General features: G+C 44.2%; 1 protein-coding gene across 1 annotated transcript in view; it reads right to left on the bottom strand.

The window, feature by feature from the left end:
- The window catches only part of ATP5F1A (ATP synthase F1 subunit alpha), a 57,679-nt gene that overhangs the window by 17,502 nt on the left and 19,108 nt on the right, over positions 1-21,069 (bottom strand). Inside the window, exons 6-10 of the mRNA XM_078674747.1 lie at positions 11,007-11,155; positions 10,117-10,268; positions 1,021-1,245; positions 777-884; positions 341-485 (exon numbers count right to left, since the gene is read on the bottom strand). Coding sequence (XP_078530873.1) covers positions 341-485; positions 777-884; positions 1,021-1,245; positions 10,117-10,268; positions 11,007-11,155 — 779 coding nt within the window. The remainder of the gene's footprint in view (positions 1-340; positions 486-776; positions 885-1,020; positions 1,246-10,116; positions 10,269-11,006; positions 11,156-21,069) is intronic.

Here is a 21,069-nt window from a genome sequence, read left to right on the forward strand (position 1 = left end):
AGCCTGCTCAGTAAAAAGCCTATTACTGCTAACTGTAGAATGAAAGGCAGGAGGCCTAAACCACCCCACTCACAATTGCCATAGCAACCAAGTTTCATTCAACTTCAGTTCCTACATTGGGTTTACTACCACCCCCCTCGCCCTCTCCCCCCCCACCCCCACCCCCACGATAAACGTTGAACCATTGGACACAACGGAGTGATCATATAAAGACGTAGACATCTTGGTTCTAGGCAGTGCGTCTGGAAGGAGGCACTGGATTGTAGGAGAGTGTGTGGAATAATAACTAATCTAGACACAGGAGCCCCAGGTCTTTAATTAAACGGAGGGTAAAACCTACCGTATTGGCCTTGCTTCAGCAGTTCTGTCAGACGCACACCCCGGTTCAGCAGCTGTTGTGTAGCAGCATCAAGATCAGAGCCAAACTGAGCAAAAGCCGCTACTTCACGGTACTGGGCAAGTTCCAACTTCATAGACCCGGCTACCTACGACGAGGGGAAGAGAAAAAACAGGTTCAGGAGCGAAGAACTTTTTGTTGTAAGTGTTCACATTTAGTGTACAAGATCACACTGCGTGGTACTGGATACATACACACATCCAAATTCATAGTTTAGGATACAGAGCTTTGTACCATAGGCTCCTTAATCCGCTGAGATCTAAAGCCATTTTAAAAGCATTACAACTTTGAAAAGTAAGTGGATGTTGAACAGTAAATATACATTTAAAAACACTGGAAACCTAATTTCAATCTAAAAACTATTCATTTTAAATCTTACCTGTTTCATGGCTTTAGTCTGAGCAGCAGATCCGACACGGGATACAGAGAGCCCAACGTTGATGGCAGGGCGGATACCCTTGTAAAACAATTCAGTTTCCAAAAAGATCTAAGGAGAAAAGAACATATGAGAGGGACATTCAATGAAACAAGATTAATTAAAAAAAAAAAAATAATAATGTTCAGACGGTAGCTACCGATTCACAGGAAGAAAAGAAAACTTCCCAAAAGATGCCAGGGCTCACCTGTCCGTCAGTGATGGAGATGACGTTTGTTGGAATGTAGGCAGACACATCCCCAGCCTGGGTCTCAATCACAGGCAGGGCAGTCAGAGAACCACCTCCAAACTGATCGTTCATTTTGGCCGCTCTTTCCAAGAGACGAGAGTGCAGGTAGAAGACATCGCCGGGATAGGCCTCACGGCCTGGGGGGCGACGCAGCAGCAGGGACATCTGACGGTAGGCGACAGCCTGTAACGAAAGACCACATATGAAGCCATCCATACCAGAACGCCAAGACTAGCAGATTCACGGCTTTGGGTTTTAACCTGCAGTCGTTGCCCAAATGAATCTCCTACCATAACTTCATGCTCTGGACACAGATGTGCGACTAGTGGGATTTACGAAGGATGTAGGACATTACCACGCCTGGTGTTACTACGCATGTCTTTACTCGGTACTGGTAGTATTTACATGCCTACATTATACACGTGCCACGCAAACGACTAGCACGCAGACTTTCACCACGCATACCATTACTTCAGATTCTTAGTAAGATCTGTAGGTGTTATTTAAACCTGTAATGTTGATTAGACCACAAAATTAGGAAAACCCGCTGTCAATAGAAGTAAATATTATGCTTTAAATGTTCTATTTTACCGGACTTTCACTCACAGAGTAACCTTACCACCTACTGGACGTCGAAGTTTCAAAACAGATAAAATTCTTAATGTAGTCATTTAAAAAAAAAATTGTTGCATGTATTGTATAAAAAGGGAGTACACCGAATCTCCCTTTTCTCCTAACACCTGTGCATCTCATCCTTATATTGTTTTTTAATATAAAAAACACAAATACTAATTAAACTGATACTCCGCCATTTAAAAAATATATCAGTATTAACCCACCCCATTTCCCCTAAACCCTCTGCACCCCGTCCCAGGAGTAAATGTATAAATGCACTGGTAAACATAAGTGAAGAAACAAAATGTAAGAGGTTTTAATTATTTTTTTACGAGTGACAGGAGAGTTAAATGGTCAGTTTTGGCTCTCCGGGTTCTAAGACCCGGGGTACTGGATGCGCTTCTGCGCTACGATTCTACTCTCGTCTCAGCAGGCAACAAAAGGAAAGTAGTTATCTTTTAAAGAGCCTTCTTATTTCCGGTTGCATGTACATGACTCTTTCCCCCGCCGCAGGCTCCTTCAGACATCTCCTGGAAGTGGATAACTGGTCAGTGTGCGTTCAAATTAATTTATTTATTATAAGTTTTGTATAGCGCTAGCTGGACCCAAGGGTATCGGAGCGCTTCACATCAGGTACAACAATGTGTACCTGAAGGCAGGTACAACAATGTGTACCTGCCTTCGCCTTGGCGGCGAAGGCAGAATCCACATCTGGACCACTTATAAGCATTGCAAATAACATTATCATACAGATCATTAGGTCTACGGGGGGGGAGGGGGTTCTATATTCTTCCCTTTCAGTTCAGGTGCACTCAAGGAAGAGGGCTTTGAGTAAAGTCTTGAATTTCGGGAAATAGGTCATTCTGATGTTGGGGGGGATGGCGTTCCAGATCTTGGGTGCATTACCCGCAAAGGATTTACTTGTAGTTTTGCATTTCCGAGATTTCAATTGAATGAGAAGGAGCGTGTTGGAGCTTGAGATTCCTGGACTGGCCGGCCCTTTTAAGTTTCGCGGCCAGGTATTCTGGTTTGCCTGTGTGAAGGGCTTTGTGTGCAAGACATGCTGTTCGAAAGTTGGCGCGTTGTTCAATAGGGAGCTATTTCAGATCCTTGAGAGCGGGAGAAATGTGATCAAATTTCTTGGTTCCTGTGACCATTCTAGCTGCGGCATTGAGGGTGGTTTTTAAGGGGCCTAGGTGCGATTTAGCTGATCCGGTCAGTACTGCGATTCCATAGTCAATTCTGGAGAGCACCAGTGCTTGAGTGGCCTGTTGAAGGTCTTTTGGAGGAAGGAAGGGTTTTATTTTGTAGAGAAGTTTCAGATTGAGGAAAGCGCTTTTGGAGGAGCCCGCAATGTGTTTTTTCAAGTCTAGTTTAGGGTCTAGGGTGATACCTAGGGACTTAAGAGTCCTTCGGCTTGAGGGTGCCATTCAGGGCGTCGATGGCTTTAAGCCATTCTTCGTTTTGGGGGTTTTCGTCTCTGTTGGAGACGAGTAGAACTTCAGTTTTTTTCTTGATTAAGCTGCAGGTGGTTCTGTGAGAGCCATTGTTGAACGTCTTTGAGCAGGACATTAAGTTTGAGCATGTCGTCCATGGAGGTGGTTTCCAGATAAAGCTGCGTGTCATCAGCGTAGAGGTGGAAGGGGATGTTGGAATTCCTGAGTAGTGTGGTGAGGGGTTCCATGTAGATATTGAAGAGTTGGGGAGAGAGTACTGACCCTTGTGGGACTCCTCTGATGACTGGTAGGGAGTCGGATTCAAAGTTTTTAATTTTTACTCTTTGCGAGCGATTGTGTAGAAAGGAGGAGAACCAGTTTAGTACCGTCATTTCCATAGGTTTTAGAAAATAAATGGAAGGCGCACTCGAAGGAATTACGTAGATACTTGTAATCGAGTTTTCTTTTCTTTATTTAGGTAATTCTACCAAAAAAGACACAGCAAACGAGTTTCGTTACTTGTTGCAACTTAGTCAGGGCTAAATCTGAATTGTTGATATTCAAGCCGCAAACAGGAATGAAGATAAATGGATGGACGTGTTATTGAAGCGAGCGCAAATCCACAAAATACTATACTTGGCAAGGATGCTCGATGTGCCTGGTTCGAAATAAACTTGAATGCAAACTGCCGCCGTTGGGGGGATGGGTACTTGGCTCTATGATGTATATGGAGATACTTCTATGCAGGATTTAGCTTACAACATATATAGTTCGCCTCGGTAATGAATACGGGATTTATTCTTGGACTGTCGAGAATCCAGACAACAGCCCCATGGACATATTAATCTCCCCAGAGATGACGGTCTCCCGGCATGGTAACGCGGGTTTGGTGCGAAGGTCCGTCATTTCCATGCCTGCTCTTTCGTGAAGGACTTTGAGAAGCAATAAACACAGCTCTCACAGATCTGCCAACCATACCAGATGCGTCCCCCTTGGAGGATAGACTTATCCGAACCTCTCCTGACCAAGGCCATTTCCCTTACATACCATAAGTTATGTAATAACTCACCAGACCCCTTTCATACTCAGGGACAAATAGCAGGCAGACTTGGGACAGATCAAGGATGAGGACTGGCAAACCGCCCAATGTCCCAAAGAGAGGCGGCCATAAACCACAGATTTCGGCTGATCCAACTAAAAGTCTTACCTAGGACATACCTCACTGGTGTGACTTTAGCTAAGATAGGGACCAGGCAAGACTAACTTTACCTGAGTGGATGTAATCAAATAGCCACATTTGCTCATATACAATGGGATTGCCCCCGATTCGACACTTATGGGAATGGGCCACAGGAAAGATGCATGATGCACTAGGGAAACAACTCGCTTTAACACTTTACTGGGAATTCTGAATATATGGGATGCAACTGATCTCACTGACAGAGCAACAATTCACAACCCTGGGATACACATTAGTGAAGAGCCATAGCTATGAAATGGGGGCAGTAGATCGCCCACTGATAATAGGGTGGGTGGCTGAAATGGACAGATACAAGTTAACGACAAGCATTTACAATGCAATAGGTCTGGCAGCATTAAAGTTTGAGTTATTGGCATTGTGTATGACAATGCGTTGCATAAATATTTTAGCAAACTTTGAATTGGTGAGCAGTGAGACCAACACAACCTCTGTCAGGCAGGTAAAATGGCTGTGAATAAACTGCAGCATCATTGTCTATCTGATGCCGCCGAATAAACACTGACTTGGATCAGCTTTTTTTCTAGAACTGTGAAAAAAAGTGTCAAACTCGGCTACCAGATACCATTTATAAACAATGTGATATTTAGCACATTGGATGACGTTGCTGTCTATTTAGCAAAATCAGTTTACCAATGACTACGGTCTCCACTTCCTCCAAACTTCAGCAACAACCCATATTAACTAACACATTGGCTTTTGAAATCAACAGGAAGGGAATCGAAGTCCTGCCCCGCTCGTGCAGAGTTTTGGACCATTCCTTTTACACCACCCAGATTTAGAACATCTAATTGAGGGAAGCTGCAATTCATTTGTGCAGGCCAAGTTTCCAGAAATGGATGTAGCCACCATCTAGGCAGATAGGGGCCTTGAGCTAAACCTGAAAACAGCCAACTGTTGACTGCCTCTTTGAAAGTTAACAGCTCAGAAGAAAATTCAGTTACAGAGGATAGCTAGTACTTGCCCTGAGATCAAAGACAGTATAAAGAGGTGGACCAACCCTTGTGTAAAGAAAAGATTCAACTTTATGGTTTTTCACAATGTTTACCAGCTACAACATTTACTGTTCCAACAGGTTAATTGAAGGGCAAATTCATCCATCAAAAAACCAAACCACCAATTCCAGACTGGATTTTACTTTTGCTTTATGTCTGTTCTACCGATTTTATGCTATAGACAAACTACTAGTCCCCTTTCTTCCTTTACTGCCCTTGACCCGTGTCACAGCCTCTTTCGACAATCCTTTGTTATGAACACGTTGAAGCTGACACCATCTAGAATAGAATGCCAAATAAACCAGGGAAGAAAATAATGCCTTTTGCTTAATCTTCATATCTAGACATTGCTGGTGCTTCAGAAACCAGAGATGAAAAAATCAGTTAGTCACCTTTAACCCATCAATAATGTTAGATTATGCATGGCACCCAAAATCATCTTCCCTGTTTGCAACTACTGCACAGGGACAGGAGAGTGATAGGAGCCATACATAGCATGGCCTCTCCTCTGTTGCAAATATAAATAAATAAAATTATAATAATATCTAGGCAGCTGACAGCTTGGGAAGCAGTGGGTATTAGCACCACTGACGACCTCTAGGAGGACCACTCTCTTGATAGCTACCAATCCCTAGTAAAGAATTATGCTCTGCATGCAGGCTAGTTCCTTCTTTATGGCAAAATACAACATGCAATCCAAAGAGAATGGGATTGTGACCAAACAGGAACCCAGAAGTAGGCAGTGTTGCAAACAATTAACGCAATGTAGAATAGGAGAAAGCTTATCACACTGCACTATAGAGCGATTTAAGAACACACTGGAACCTCCCTATAGGCTCTATGGGTTAAATGGGAATTGGACACTAGATGGGCCTTACATGATAAAAAATGGAAAAAAGCATTGGCTGCGCGTCCGCTAAAGCCACGATAAGGAGACACGCTCTGTGGTGGTGGGAGGGGGGTGAGGGGAGGAGCGTTGAAGCGCCGCGAACGATGCGCAGCCTCAACGGAAGTCAGGCAAGGTCGCCTGTGACTGGGGCGGGGCCGCGTCCGGACCGGAAGAGGAGGCAGGCGGAGTGAACGCGTCTCGCGGCCCGGGGCTCCTGTGAGCGGTGGAGAGACCCGGGGCCGCCAGAAGGAGGTTGCGCAAGTGTTGCACATGCTGGTGCCTGCCGCGTGCGGAGAGCGGAGTCCCCCGAGATTGGCCAAGTAAGTTGAAAGGGGGGGGGGGGGGGGTCTCGGTGCACTTGTGTGTGTGTGTGCAAGGGTATGTATGTGTGCGACGGCGGGGGGTGAGGTGCCCTAGTGTGTGTGCGCGCGTATGCGTTGGGGGGGCGTGTCTCTGTATGTATGTGCGTGCATGGGCGCTCGTGTGTGTGTCTGTAAATGCGCATGCGTGTGTTGTGTGGGAGCTTGGTAGTACAAGAGAAGGTACAAAGTTCCGAGAAGAGTGATGGAGGTGTGAGTGCTAGAGAGGGGGGGGAATCCCCTAGTTGGAATTAAAACCCTCACACACCCAGCAAGCTAGGTGTCATGCTTTATCATATGGGTTCTGCTCCTCGTCAGACTGGCGCTGCAATGTCTGACGGGCTCCCGAAACCGGGGCTCTTTATCGGAGATCTTTTATTCCGGCCATATGGTGCATGCGTGTGAGAGGGCGGGGGTGTGTGGTCGTGAAACAGTGATGATTATTAAAAAAGGTGGGTCAGTCCACAACCTATTTTATTCTTGTGGTAGACTTCCTTGGTTAAAAGGGTTGGGAGGGGAGCTAAATGCACTAGAGTTATCTCAGCAAGTTAACTACTACCCTCTTGTTTGGTCAACATGTTTCTTGCCATAATGGCAATTCGTCAGGACCTCAGTGTATAGTACCACACAGTGAAAAAGTAAATTAGTGAAAAGTTGAAACTAACAATCTGGTATACAACCTTAAGCGGTCGGTGATACAGAGGTGCAGGCCAATCGGTCCTGCAGAAATATTATGACCCCGAGAGGTTCTGAGGTACTTCGCAGTCTGCTTTCCGACGGACCAGTTGAGTAAGGTATGGTACCTACGGCGGCTCACGGTCCTAGCCGACACACCTACCCCTCGGACGGCGTCTCGATTGAGGCGCTCAGCAGCTGGTCAAAAAAAAAATTTGTATGGGAGCTTCCCAGGAGACAGCAGCTGGCCACAGCACCCGCATGCGTGTGGCCCGCTCAAATCGCCTCCTCGGAGAGAAAAAGCGCGCGGCCAGGTGCTGTCTCCTGGGAAGCAGACTCAGTGATAGGTCTCGGCGAGACTGCGCTTACGCGCTGTTCAACGCCACGAGACCTAAAAAAGGAGGTTTACAAATCTAGAGGCTGTCCTAAAATGTGGACAAAAAATGGGGCACCTGGAATGCATATAGGGGAGAACTGTGCATCTCACCAACAGCAGAAATGGAAATGTCAAAAAGTGGAACCACGGAACCGTAATGTTTGATGGCAATATTGTGCACAGCATTGTTTATTTTCAATTCTGTAAAGGAATGTGTATTACTGTGATTATGCAAGTGACGAATGTTTAATAATAAAATTATTAAAAAAACAAAAACTAAATGTTTTGCTTTTTGGACCGGAGGCAGGAGGGACCCAATATTAAGGAGTCACCAGGCAGTATTCCCACTGCAATAAAGAAGTACATCAGTCTTATCAGTTTAGTTTTAAACAATTGCTCTGCAGCCATTTAATATGGTTGCTTCTCTGTTTGTTGAATTGTTGGACTACTTTCTCCGGATTAGAAGAGACTGACATCACTATCTGGGCGAGGTCGGCGTAGGAAGAGATAGAGTGCAATAAGCTGACAAATATTAAAAAGGGTGAGACTTAACACTACCCTGCTGGGTCTCGGGGGAAGCCATGTTAAGGGGCCTGAGGTGAAACCCTCCAGGGTAACTACTTGCTCTCTAATGGACAGAAAGGAGCTAAACTATGCTAGTGCCAGGCCTTTGATAAGGATACTTTCAAGCTGGTTGATCAGAAGAGTGTGATTGACAGTATCGAACGCGTATGAAAGATCAATCAGGACTGCCTTACCAATGCCTCTAATTTCTTCCTTTCCTGCCACAAGGGATGACGATGTGCAGTAATTCGGTCTACACCAGTGCTGCAATGGATCAAGGTTGGTATTTTCAAGACCATAATTGGATTCATTGTCTTCTCTAGAATTTTGGCTGTGAGGGGAAATGCAGGAAATCTGCCTGTAATTTATCTTGTGGGGGATCTAGAGAGGTGGTTTTTTTTGGTAGTGGCAATATGGATGCTTTTTTCCAAGCTGATGAAGTCTTGTGATTACGATTTTATTCAGGAGTGTCGTGAGATGGATTGAAACAGGTTCGGATATATAGTCGCGGACCTGGAGGAGGGGGGGCATGGGGTTGGGGCTCCCGATTTAGAAGTTCCAATTACCTTTGACGTCTTCTCCTCTGTAAGGCGGGTGAAAGTAGTAAATGTTAAGGGGCCGTGCTCTGGATTAGGAGAGTTTGCTTCTGACATCACATTCTTTGAAGAAATGTCCAGGTAATCGGGGGACACTGCTTTTATTGTTGAAATTGGAAAGATTTAAAGGTGTTAGAGTGCTCCTTAGTGGAGTTTTTACTAGTATTAATTTATGTGAAAAATGGGGTTGAAGTAACTCCTATTAGCATTTTATGTTCCTTAATCATGACTTTGTATTTAATTTTCTTCATCAGGGCTATAGGTTAGTTTCCAGAGTTGCCCCCGACACGTGCACTTTCGTTCCAACTGAGTTCCGGAGAGTACCAGGGGGCGCAGGGCATTGACCTATGGTTTACCCTAGTTTTTAGGGGAGCTAGGTGGGTAACTACCTGGACAATCCAATTGGCCGACACTTGCTAGACATCACTTCAATTATTAGACGAGACCTCAAGTTATTTAGTTCAGCGTGCTCTACTTTTTCCCCCAGGGATGATATTTTAGCACTGTGGATACTTTAGTAGTTGGTTGGTATTTTTAATTGGAAAGAATGGCCTTGTGGTCTGTCCAGGCCAGAGGCACAACTTTCAACTAGGTCGGGCTTATTATTGAAAACGCTGTCAAGTGTATGATTATCCTGGTGAGCCGGTAATTTCACCAGTTTTGTAAACTCAAAACTTTGCATACAATTAACAAAATATTCTGTATCCGGATCCTCGTGTCTTCCGAGGTAGAATTTGAAAATCCCACAAAATCATTGCATTGGGGAAAGCTATGCAAGATTCCATAAGGTCCAACACAGATTGGGTGACATTTTCCCTAGGGCCTGGAGAGCGATGGACAATGAGCCATTTACGGCACAGGTATGTAATTTTAGATTGAACAGGAGGGCTTCACTGTTCAGTTGAGGAAGGGGCTTAAATGTGCTTTTGCCATGGGGTAAAGAACCATTCAAAGCAGGAAAGACCTTTTACAGTCTTAGTGGCCAGCAGGGATGCTTTTGCATCATGGTCAACAGGCAAACTCCACAAGGAGGAATTTTCAGTTGAGAAGGTTGCACAAGGTTAGGCGTGGATCAGACCGCAAGGCAGGAAAACAGACTTCACTAGAATATTGTTTGGGTATATTTTCTGGTACCATTCATGTTGTGCAACCACACATTCTGAGACTAATAAGACCATTGTATTTTTCTGCACTCCGATATTCTACCCTAAAAACGTTCAAAGCCAAAGTTACCCAAATCATGAACCAAGTTAAAAAAAGGAAATTACTTAAAAACCTGATTTTACTATACCTGTTTGGATAAATCATCATAGATGATCAATGCATGTTTGCCATTGTCCCTGAAGTATTCCCCCATAGAGCAGCCAGAGTAAGGAGCCAGGTACTGAAGAGGAGCAGCATCAGAAGCAGTGGCAGAAACCACAATGGTGTATTTCATGGCATCTGAAAAGGAAAGATTGATGGCTTACATACAGCATCATTTGAGTTTTGTGACCTACCAATTCTTTTGTGTTTCCAATAACAGCTACGTCTGCCTACCACTGGACATCTGAAGCTCTGCACTAAAGTACACCAATTGTTGAACTGTGAGCAAATTATGGATTGAGGAGACTGGAAAAACCTTTCAACCCCATGTAGTTTAGGCAGATGTGTGTTGACAAGAAAGACTAGTGTAATGGCACTTGTAAAGCAGAAAAATTGTAAAATACACTTTCCAACTTAGGTGGGAATCGAAATAAATATTTACACAGACCAGCTGAGTTCAATTTAGGTCCAGAGTGGCCAAATCCATCGTACAGTTTCTGGATTAAGATTATGCAAATGTTGCCATTAAGGATACTTTTTTGTAAATGAATCATTTGCGTATGTCTTGACAACCCGGCATGACTCTGGATGTCTTCTCATCACCTCCAGAGACCTGCTTTTGGCTAGACCAAAGACTGCTATATTGCTGTAGACCACCAATATCTCGTAGGTTCCAAGGCGTGCATTACCCAATTTTCATGGAAATGAACTGGCTCCTAGCGAGTGGGCGACATGAACACAAACATGATCCTTGGATCATTGGCACTGCTTGCCCAACAGGCGAGCTTCTCAGAGCCCATGTACATTTTTATTTACAATGGGTAATGGTTTGCAACTTTCTTCATAAGTATTAATTTAATTAACAGATTGTCATACCTGCATCGGTGAGTCTCTTGACCAGTTGAGCTACTGTGGATCTTTTCTGACCAATGGCAACATAAATACAGTATAGTTTCTTTTTTTCATCTGTTCCATCGTTAAATCTCTTCTGGTTAATGATGGTATCAATAGCAATGGAGGTTTTACTACAAGGAAAGCAAAAATTTGTACTCTGAAATGGCTGAACACATAAGCAGTGTACATACAATATATTAAAACATCCTTGGTGGGGTGGTTACATTTAAGGAATGGGAAAGTTGTGCAGATAGAACACACTTTTTTTTTTCAACAATGTTAGAACTGGCTATTTCTGGTAGGCCAAGGCTGACGCCAAAGCCAGGCAGAAACCACCATTCTAGTCAGGGCGAGGGAGTCACACGCCAAGATAACCCCTGCTCACCCCCTTGGTAGCTTGGCACGAGCAGTGAGGCTAAACACGGAGGCAATGTGTAAAGCATTTGCGCCAGCACACAACAGAAACAACATCCTAGGCACACCACAAAAGGAACTCCACACAAGGTTATGTAAAAATAACTTCTGTATTGTCAAAACACATTAGATAGAAATCACACATGTACATTGTGCCAACTGGCACGGGCAATGGAAGTGTTAATGTGGGCAGGGAAAGACCATCTTAATGCCGAAATGTGGACTTGCAAATATGTTTGTGCAGCTGTGGGAATTTTCCATTCGTGCCCCAAAGGGCTGCCAGCCAGTGTGCTATAGGCCCTAATGGAAGGAAGGAATGACGGACATGGGCCACAAAGCCACCGTTTATTGCTGTAGTTCACAGTGCAAACAGAGGTTCAGTGGGCCCCTCAAGCCTCCATACCCCAGTGCCACTGAACGAATGAAAGCTACGCGGCTGCTTCTAGAATATTGAGACCCTAGGGATAAAGACAGGGTGAGAAAATTGTAAGGAATAAGTTCCAACAGCATCTACACAGTATAGTGTGTATGCCAGCAAGGAAAAGTCTGCGAGGAGAGAATCAAACTGGAAGAAAGGGAAGGATTAAGATTATGTAGGGCCCCGGTCTGAGCGAGGCTTCATTCAATAGCTAGAGAAAGAGGTCACTACAGCGACTGAAGGGCAGGAGCGACCAGCAGAGGTTTTACCCAGGATCTTCTGATAAGGGAGGGTGAAGAGAAATTCATGCAATTAGTTTTTGCTTAATTAACAAAACATTGTGAAGCATCTAATTATACACAAATGTATTAGATTTTTGAAGCAAGCGCCCATTTCGCACTAAAAATAACCTGGAAACAATTGCTGCAAACAACCTCTAGCATTCTGGTTGTTTGTGCGCTATAATTTTGCCACTAACAGTAGTTGAATTACACAAAGTGGTATAATTTCAGGAAATTTACATAACACAAAATACCTGAAATTACGCCGGTGTAATTAAACTTTTCACCCAGGCCTACTTCTGAAACCACCTCACCAGCAGAGACTGAAGACTATGAGCCTCCAACGAGGGTCCGGCAAGAACTGACTGGCCAACATAGCAAAGTACCATTGTGGGTCTACTAATGGAAGTAAGCAAGTTACCGAGTAGGACCTCAATTCAAAGTCCAGAGAGCAATCTGCATTGTGGCTTGAACACAGCCAATTAGATCTGTTAGGCTTTAGCCCGCACAACCCCAATTTGGCACACAGTCTTAATGTCCGACCCTCTAGGGAAGATAACTCTAAACTAGGACACGCTAGTTGAGAGAAGCCCGAATGTCTCTGCCTCTATAAAAGTTAAGCATGGTCTTTCCCTGCCCACATTAACACTTCCAAAGGCACTAGCACTAAATGAACAGTTTACCTGTTGGTGTAGTTTTGCAGCTTGAAGAATTTTCTAGATTCATATGCTGAGCATTATTCCGCCATCTAGTGGTTGGGTCCGGAATGGTTTTATTGTTTTTTTCCCCAGTATGTTAGTGGCCATTGACATCCCACCATTTGGTGTCCTCCTGTGAAGTTGAAGTGTTTCCTCTGGAAGCTCCCACCTTTTGTCACCATCTTTGGACTCTCTCACCTGGTCTCACCTTTCTTGGTGGAGGGGGGTGGGTTTGCTAGTGAATCCTGAAAATACTTCAAGCTGTAAATCTACACTGATAGGGAAGAAACTAAGTTTTGCAGCGTGAATCTTTTCTCGATTCACATGCTGTGCAAAGACTCTGTAGTGGTTTGCTAGTGCTGTTGTGGCTGGGTGGAAAATGAGCATTGGTTAGTGAATTGATGCTGCAAGACTTTGTCCTGCTGGTTCTTCCTTATTCATTTGAATGTCCACGCAGTAGTGTTTTGTGAATGTGTGCACTGAAGACAACGCTGCTGCCATGCAAATGTCCTCAATTTGAGTATTAGCTAGAAAGGAGATTGCTGCTCCTTTGTTGAGGGAGCCCGCGGGGCTCCTGGTTACATTTGTCCTGCTGATTTGAGGCACAATTTTATGGCTTGTGTTATCCATCTTGCAATTGTTTTCTTGGTTACTGCCCTTCCCGTATTCCTTTGTCTTTTCAATGTAATACATGACTGCTCTTCAAGTGTCAAAAGTGTGCAATGGTTTCTCTGCTTGAGTCTTTGGAAGAAACTTGGTATTTATATGGAATTTTGATACCATCTTTGGCATGAATATGGATCTGTTCTAATTACGATTCTGTCATTATGTATTTGGAAGAAGGTTCCTGTAATGTTAGTGCTTGCAACTCAGTAATTGTTGATTACTTTGTGTAATAGTGGTATTAAGGGGGCAGGTGAGAGCGTAAGCAAATCTCCCTCACCAGTTTATCCATAGCGTATTCCCTAGGGACTGATTGCAAGGTTGCCTGGATGCAAAACCTTGGCATTTTGGGGTGTTGCAAAGAGGTCTACTTCTGGAGTTCCCATTCGCGAAAAATCCTGTTAAATTCATATTGATTTATCTCCTACTCATGGGATGACGAAGCTCATTTGCGGAGTCTAATCACTTCTACATTGCTTGCCTGGCAGGTAGATTGCCATTATGTTCATGTTCCGTGGAATCGTCCATGTCCAGAGTTGCTGAGTTAGAGTCGAAAGTGCTACAGAATGTGTTCCCCCTTGTTTATGTAAAACATGGTGGTTAGGTTGTCTGTTTGTACTAGAATTGTTTTCTCGTACAACTCTTTCTGAAAGGCTTTTAAGGCTAGGAACACTGTCTAACTCTAAGATGTTGCTGTGCTGTATAGCTTCTTACTGTGTCCACAGTCCTCACCTTGAGTGTGTCCATGTGAGCTCCCCATCCTATTTGGGAGGCATCTGTTATGGTCACTGTTGGAGTTGGCTGCTTGGAGGGTCTCCCTTAGGATATGTTCCCCTTGTTCCACCATGCCATTTCTACCTGCATTTTTTTGTGTGACAACCACTGGTCAGCCAACTCCCCGTTGCTTGAGACCATTGTGCTTAAAGCCATTCCTGGAATGGTCTCAAGTGTAGGAGGATGTTTGGGGTTAAGTGAATGCATGAAGCCATCATCCCTAGTAACTTACCCACTGTCAGCTTGCCCCTTTCGGCATAGCTGTGTTTCCTTCAATAAGGCTAATGTTACTTTCTCGCTTGGGAATACATTCTCCACTACTGTATTCTTGCTCCTAAGAACATGTTGTCTTGCTCTGGTGAAGACTTGTCCCAGTGTATTGAAAAAGCAAGCTTGATTAGTTGATCTATTGCTTGGTGTATGAGCTGTTTGCAGACTTCGTACAAGTTTGATCTTACTAACCAGTCGTTTAGGTACTGGTATACATGTATTCCTGGAAGTGTGCGGCTACTGCTGCTGCTAGACACTTTGTGAGCACTCTTGGTGCAGACTTTAGACCAACAGCTAGCCCTTTGAATTGGTAGCCTGGGTTGTGGACTACAAATCTTTGTTTCTATTGTTCATTGGGATGTGCAGATAGGCATCCTTTAAGTCTATAGTAGCCATGTAGTCTCCCTTTTGTATCAGAGGTATTAACTCTTGCAGGGTCTTAATCTTGAATCTTTCTGTTTATATGAACTTGTTGAGGAATCAGAGATCTAAAATATGACGTAGTGTTCCATCTATTTTGGGGATTAAGAAAAACGGAGTCATTGCCCTTGTTCCTTTCCTTGTGTGGTACGTGTTCTATAGTTTTTGCTTGTAGTTCCTGTACTTCTTGGGAGTTACAGAGTAGTTTCTCCTTTGGAAATTATTTTCCTCTTTGGTCTTCTGTTTGGATGCGTTTAGACTAGTTCTAAGCAGTAACTACTACTTTATTATGTTTAAGATACATTGGACAGAAGGGATTTTCCATTTTTGGTGGAAATTCTTTAGTTTGCCTCCTACTCGTGCAGAATGTTGGAGGAACAGATAATTTGTTTAATGTCTGATTCTGGGTGCACCGTCCGTAATCTTTCTGGAGTGTGTGCCATGTTTGCAATGCAATTCAGAAAAGGGGGTGGTGATGAACAGAGTGTCTGAATTAAGCAGACCACTCTTACCCAGTCCAAAGATCAGGGCTTGATCCATCACCGTTATTTAGCTCACTGCCCCATCCCAGCTCAGAACCTGGCTATATGCAAATTAGTCTGTCCCTGGCCCAGTGCATCATGGGAACAAGTACAAGAATTGGCTTGGTAGTTTGGTTTGCCCTGTTCCCATCATGCACTGGGACAGGAACAGACTAATTTGCATATAGCCAAGTTCTGAGCTGGGATGGTGCAGTGAGCTAAAAAACGGTGATGGATCAAGCCCTGATCTTTGGACTGGGTAAGAGTGGTCTGCTTAATTCAGGCACTCTGGTCATCACCACCCCCTTTTCTGAATCATGTTTGCAATGCAGTCATTTAGCTTGTGTGGCTACTCCCCCTCTTTGTGGAAGGCCACCTCCACGGGGGCGTCCTTGAAAGGATTGTCTTCCTTGTTGGTATTGCCAATTTTGCTGCTGTCCTAGTCCCTGTTTTTCACCTTCGAAACCTTGCTAATACTCAAAAAGGCAGACGGGTTGTAGAGGATTGCACTGCCAGGACTAGTCACAAAGGTAACAAAATATTACCCACTGCAGATTGTCAGCTGCCACTTGACCACAAAGTTAAACATTCATTCATGGGTACGAGAGGCAATATATATACACACACAAGGTAAATCATATAGTATGCACAAAAATGTGAAATAAAGAAGTCCACGTTGCTGTATGTAGCCTTAAGGTGCCTTTATTATAGATGGGCTTGGTTTTCATAAGTGGACAGCCACAGCCAACGCGTTTCGCCCAGGCATGGGCTTCAGGGTGATTTAAAAATGGGGTAATCTTGCCAGGGGAGTTTAGTTAGGTCTGCATCTTATTCAGGTCCTCGTCGGGACATTGGGTGAAAGAGGAATTAACCTCTTTTGAATGAAGCACTAATAGTCAAATTAGTGAGAGGCCTCAAGTCTCAGTCTTAGTTATGATGATCCGTGTTAGAGGCAATACGTATTTGTATTAAAAAAAAGTGCAGGCCGTGTCAGGTGGCATCTCGTCCTGGCGGGAGGACGTAACCTTGTTGGAAAGTTTGATGTGCCGTTGTGGGGGTAACGGTCCCAGCTCCACGCTGGTCTCATTGAGGGTTGGGTTCCTCCAAGCATGTTCCCTCTGAACTATAGTGCACCCAGAGACCTTGCTGTTTCATTGTCCATGTGGTTCAGCGAGTCGTCCACCGCACTTCCAAAAAGCTGTTCCCCATTAAAAGGGGAGATATGTATGTTTTGCACTACTGGCTGGAATCCTGAGATCCGCAGCCATGCAGGTCTTCTTTCTGTAATGCAAAATACTGGACATTTCTGACTCAAGTCTTCCTTTTCTTCTCAATTTCTTCTCCATTTTTCTGGACTCTTCTACTTTCTTCTAGGACGACTGTTCTCTTACCACTCTCAAAGTTTTCTTTTCGACCTCGACGACTTGGATCTCAATGTCAGTTTCACCTTCTGGAACTTCTGCAACATTGCCCTCTTCCTCGCTCGAGAGTCCCAGATCTCGTAGCGATGGTGCTGTGGTCTGGCCCTGCATGTTGTAGTTGGTTCCCGTCTCTTACCCTCAACGTCTTCAGGGTGAATGCCGAAAATGAATTGCAATCTTCATTTTGGTGATTCACTGGTAAGCAGAGGTTGCAGACTGGATGCTGGTCCTTCTGGGCATTTTTATGATAATTTTGGCAAAGCTTGAATGCTGTGATGTCCATTACCACGCACAGCGAGCCCCCTATATGGGTATTATCCATTAAATCGTCAACTAGGTTATTTCCACCGTCGCCGTCTGGCCCCTCGATTCGAAGACCGGTACCTTGTATTGTCATTTATGAAGTCTTTGCAATTTTTCATCAATTCTTTGCACCAAATCGTGGAGCTCTTTCCATATCGATCCAGACCCAACAGCAGAAAAAAAGACTGAAAATGGTAAACAAAGGTGGGAAATTACAGAGAAAGCATGTTGAAATCACAGGAGGACACAAAATGGGGATGTCGACGCCACCAACGAAAACTTTTTTTTTTAAATTATGGCGGAATAATGCACAGCATGTGAACCCAGAAAAGTCACCCTGCGAGTAAAGTTTAGTCTTGTCATTTGTTCCTTCTTGTAACCTAAATGACTGGCCATGTGAGCCAATACGTAGTCACCCATGGGCCTGGGAAATTACTGAACATACATATCGACCTTCTCTCAATAGCCAGCAAGACAATCCAAGCAGTCCGCTTCTTCCACTGTTAGGGATTAAATTCCAAGATCTACAAAAACTAGCCAGTCATTTGAGAAATATATATTATACACACATACACGCACACAAACACCTGGAGACCAGTAAAAGGGATAAAGGGACTGCCTTCAGGTGTGCCTAAACAAATCCACTAATCCATGCACCCCAACTTAAGCAGGTTCTGTTGATTGAAAACTTTTCAGCATCAATTACATTTTGTTCTCCATGAACACTATAGTGGGGGTGTTAAGTTAGCTGACTGTTAGGAAAAAGTGACCAGGAAAAAAAAAAATCCAAACATTCAAGTTTGTCATAGTGCAGACTGTAGGTAAACTGTAAATAGTTCAAAACAGGCTGCAGAAGGATTGTGCACATCTATTAGAAAGTTCACGACATATGCAAGTAACTCCAAGGCAATATATATGCTGTACATTGATGTCACGTTTAAAGTACCTCCTAAACAAGTACAAAACTAATTTGTGCCCAGAGAGATCATTGTAGGGTAGAATAGGGTGGGCTCTGTTCACTAAGTGAATAACATGAGGGCTAAAAGTCAAAACAATGACTATTATTCCACTGTGAATAATCAGGATGGTCCTACTAACCACCCTCAAAATCGTAAAAGCATTGGAGATACAGAGTAAAAAAAGGGGGTGATGGGGAGGTAAGGAAAGTTAAATACATCAATCGACAGCATCTAAAATCCGTACTATTGGGATGTTGAACCAGACAAACCGATATCTTGAACGCATTACCAAGATACTATATTAGGACACTAATAGACCAAGCATATGCAGTATGGCTAACAACGATTTTTAAAGAATGTGCTATGCCGTGGTCAGCGCTAGTGGGCTATTTTTTTTAATGTAAAAAAAAGGGAGCGGGTTGGGGCGGGGACACGAAGCAACTCAAAAGGGAGGGCAGGAGGACACGCAGGTGTGAGAGGACACGTGAGGGAATGGGGGAGCACGCGGACCACGGAGGGTGGGCAAAAAAAGCTGCTGGAGCAAGCGGACAGTGTCTAGAGGAGCACAGACAAAGGTGTGTTGGGGAAAACATACAGAGGATGGGCGGGCTGGGGAAGCAAACTGACATGATGTTGGGAAAGCAAGAACAGCAACAGAGGGTGAGAAAGAGGAATACAGGAAAAGTACATGACAGACAATTGGAACACACATGCACTCTTGTACAGTTCTTAAACAAAAACTAAACAAGTGTTGCCTGAAAAATGAGCAGTGTAGAAACAACTAATGGGCCCATGCTCTAGGCAAGTGAAAACTATGGAAGTGGATGCAAAAGAAAACAAGCAAATTATTGGCAATGAAACCAACCAATAGTATGCAATGGACGGCCTTAAAACTCACTGCAGATTAACAAAAGGTCTTGCACCAGACCATCCAAGTGCTGTTTTAGGCAAGACCAAATAGATTAGCAGACACCATTTGATGGATTATTCAACAGAACAGTAATCTAGGCATTTTATTTCTACCATAGTGTCAGTTTGAAAGCCTTAAGCAAACCAGAGAACTGGCACCTCAACATAGCTTACAAAGTAACTAACAGTACATACTCCTGTAAGAAACATTGTTTAGACATTAGCCATGGCAGCTTAGCTTAATTTAAGCACATACCTCATGTTTTTTTTTTTGCAAACCCTGGACTTCTAGGCTGAGTCCTCCGCTCTTGCACACTAGATCATCCCATATATCCATACTCTCATGGGAGGTGCCCCTGCGGAACACCAGTATCAGGCTTTGCCTCACTTGGCTAGTAACAGTCCGATAACCACCAAGTTTCTAGCAGCCCATGGCCCTCCCCCTCCCATTCGCCCATCAGTCCTACAGAGTACCATTCTGGTTCAGTTTTAATAGTACTGCCGGTCACCTCGGAGAGGGTAGTGTACATTCAGGACAATACCTCTATATAATTAGGCAGGCCACACTGTGGACCTTAACTTAGTTTTACATCTTTTGCAGTTGGGATCTAGACCCTGCGTCAATTTTCGGAGCCACAATAGGCTATAGTAGCGTTCACCAGTGTTCTTGGTCCATAGGATGAGGCTGACCCAACAGAAACCAAGATGGTACCAACATCTTGCACCCACCTGTCCTGCTGTCACGGAAACAGGAGTTAATTCCCAACAATCTGCATCGCCTCAATATGCCCTTATTCTCAATAACAGAATGAGACCCCTGTGCTTCAAAGGGGTTGAGAGTTGGTAATTTAAGCAAAGCACATTTGCCTGCCATAATCACAGATAGCAGTAGCATTGGTTGAAGGTCTTTACAAGATATGTGAAGGGGTGGCTACAATCCCCTTCCCAGACATCTTTATCTGGGTACACCAATCAGGTCCCACGACAGCAGCTCGTCTGTGGTTATCTGCATGCCTAGATATTTTAAGTGTTCAGGTGCCCAACACAGGTGCAAGGACCACTGAATCTTGAAATGATCTACAGATGCTGGTAAGTATGTTTTCGCCCATTTCCCAGGAGACCAGACGCCGCTCAATAAATTAATATATTAATTAGTCTGGGTAATGAACGCGGACAAATATTTGCCAAAAGATCATACGCATATAATGAGACTATCTTCCCATGTGGAGGGCCATGAGAAGCTGTTAAGTTGTGCATCTCCGCTGATCAAAGGGCTTGCTTATAAGTGAGAACAGGAGCGGGGAAAGGCATCCTAGTCTGGTACCCAGTCAAATTGGAAAGGGTGCAGACACCACTGTTCGTTTCAACACATGCCCAGGGCTCCTTGCATAGTAGAGTAATGTTGTGGCAATAGATAAGGTCGCAATTCATTCCCTCCAAGAGGCGAAGCATGAAGGTCCAGTGTAGTGAATCGAAGGCTCTCAAAATCAATGGAGACTAGGGCTCGTGTCTCCTGGCAGTTGGTGCACATGGATAAGATAGTGTTCAACCGCTTGAGGCAGTGCCTGATGGTCAGTCATGCTAGAAACCTACCTATTCTACCAACTTCAGCATAGTCAGTAGTATGTTGGCCAGAACTTTTGCTAGTGTCTTTGCCTCTATGTTTATTAGGGAAATGGGGTGGTAGGAACCACATTCCTTTAGGGGCATGCCTGGTTTTACTAGAACAGAGATAGTGGCACCCCGGAGACCCTGTGAGAGCACCCTTGTCTTATGGGCCTCTTCATACACATTACAAATGGTGGAGTACCTTTGAAACAGCTATTCGGGGAACCAGTTGGGCTCCAGGGTCTTTCCATGCAGTAAGCCCAGAAGGACCTTCTGTATTTCTATCTCGCTGAGCGACTCGTCCAAATGATGGAGGTCTACATGAAGTTAGGTTTGAAGGGCTAGGTCTTCCGCGATATGTTACCTCAGTCAGTGACCGGTGGGTC

The sequence above is a fragment of the Lissotriton helveticus genome, chromosome 2_1 (assembly GCF_964261635.1).
Source record: "Lissotriton helveticus chromosome 2_1, aLisHel1.1, whole genome shotgun sequence".
Lineage (NCBI taxonomy): Eukaryota > Metazoa > Chordata > Amphibia > Caudata > Salamandridae > Lissotriton > Lissotriton helveticus.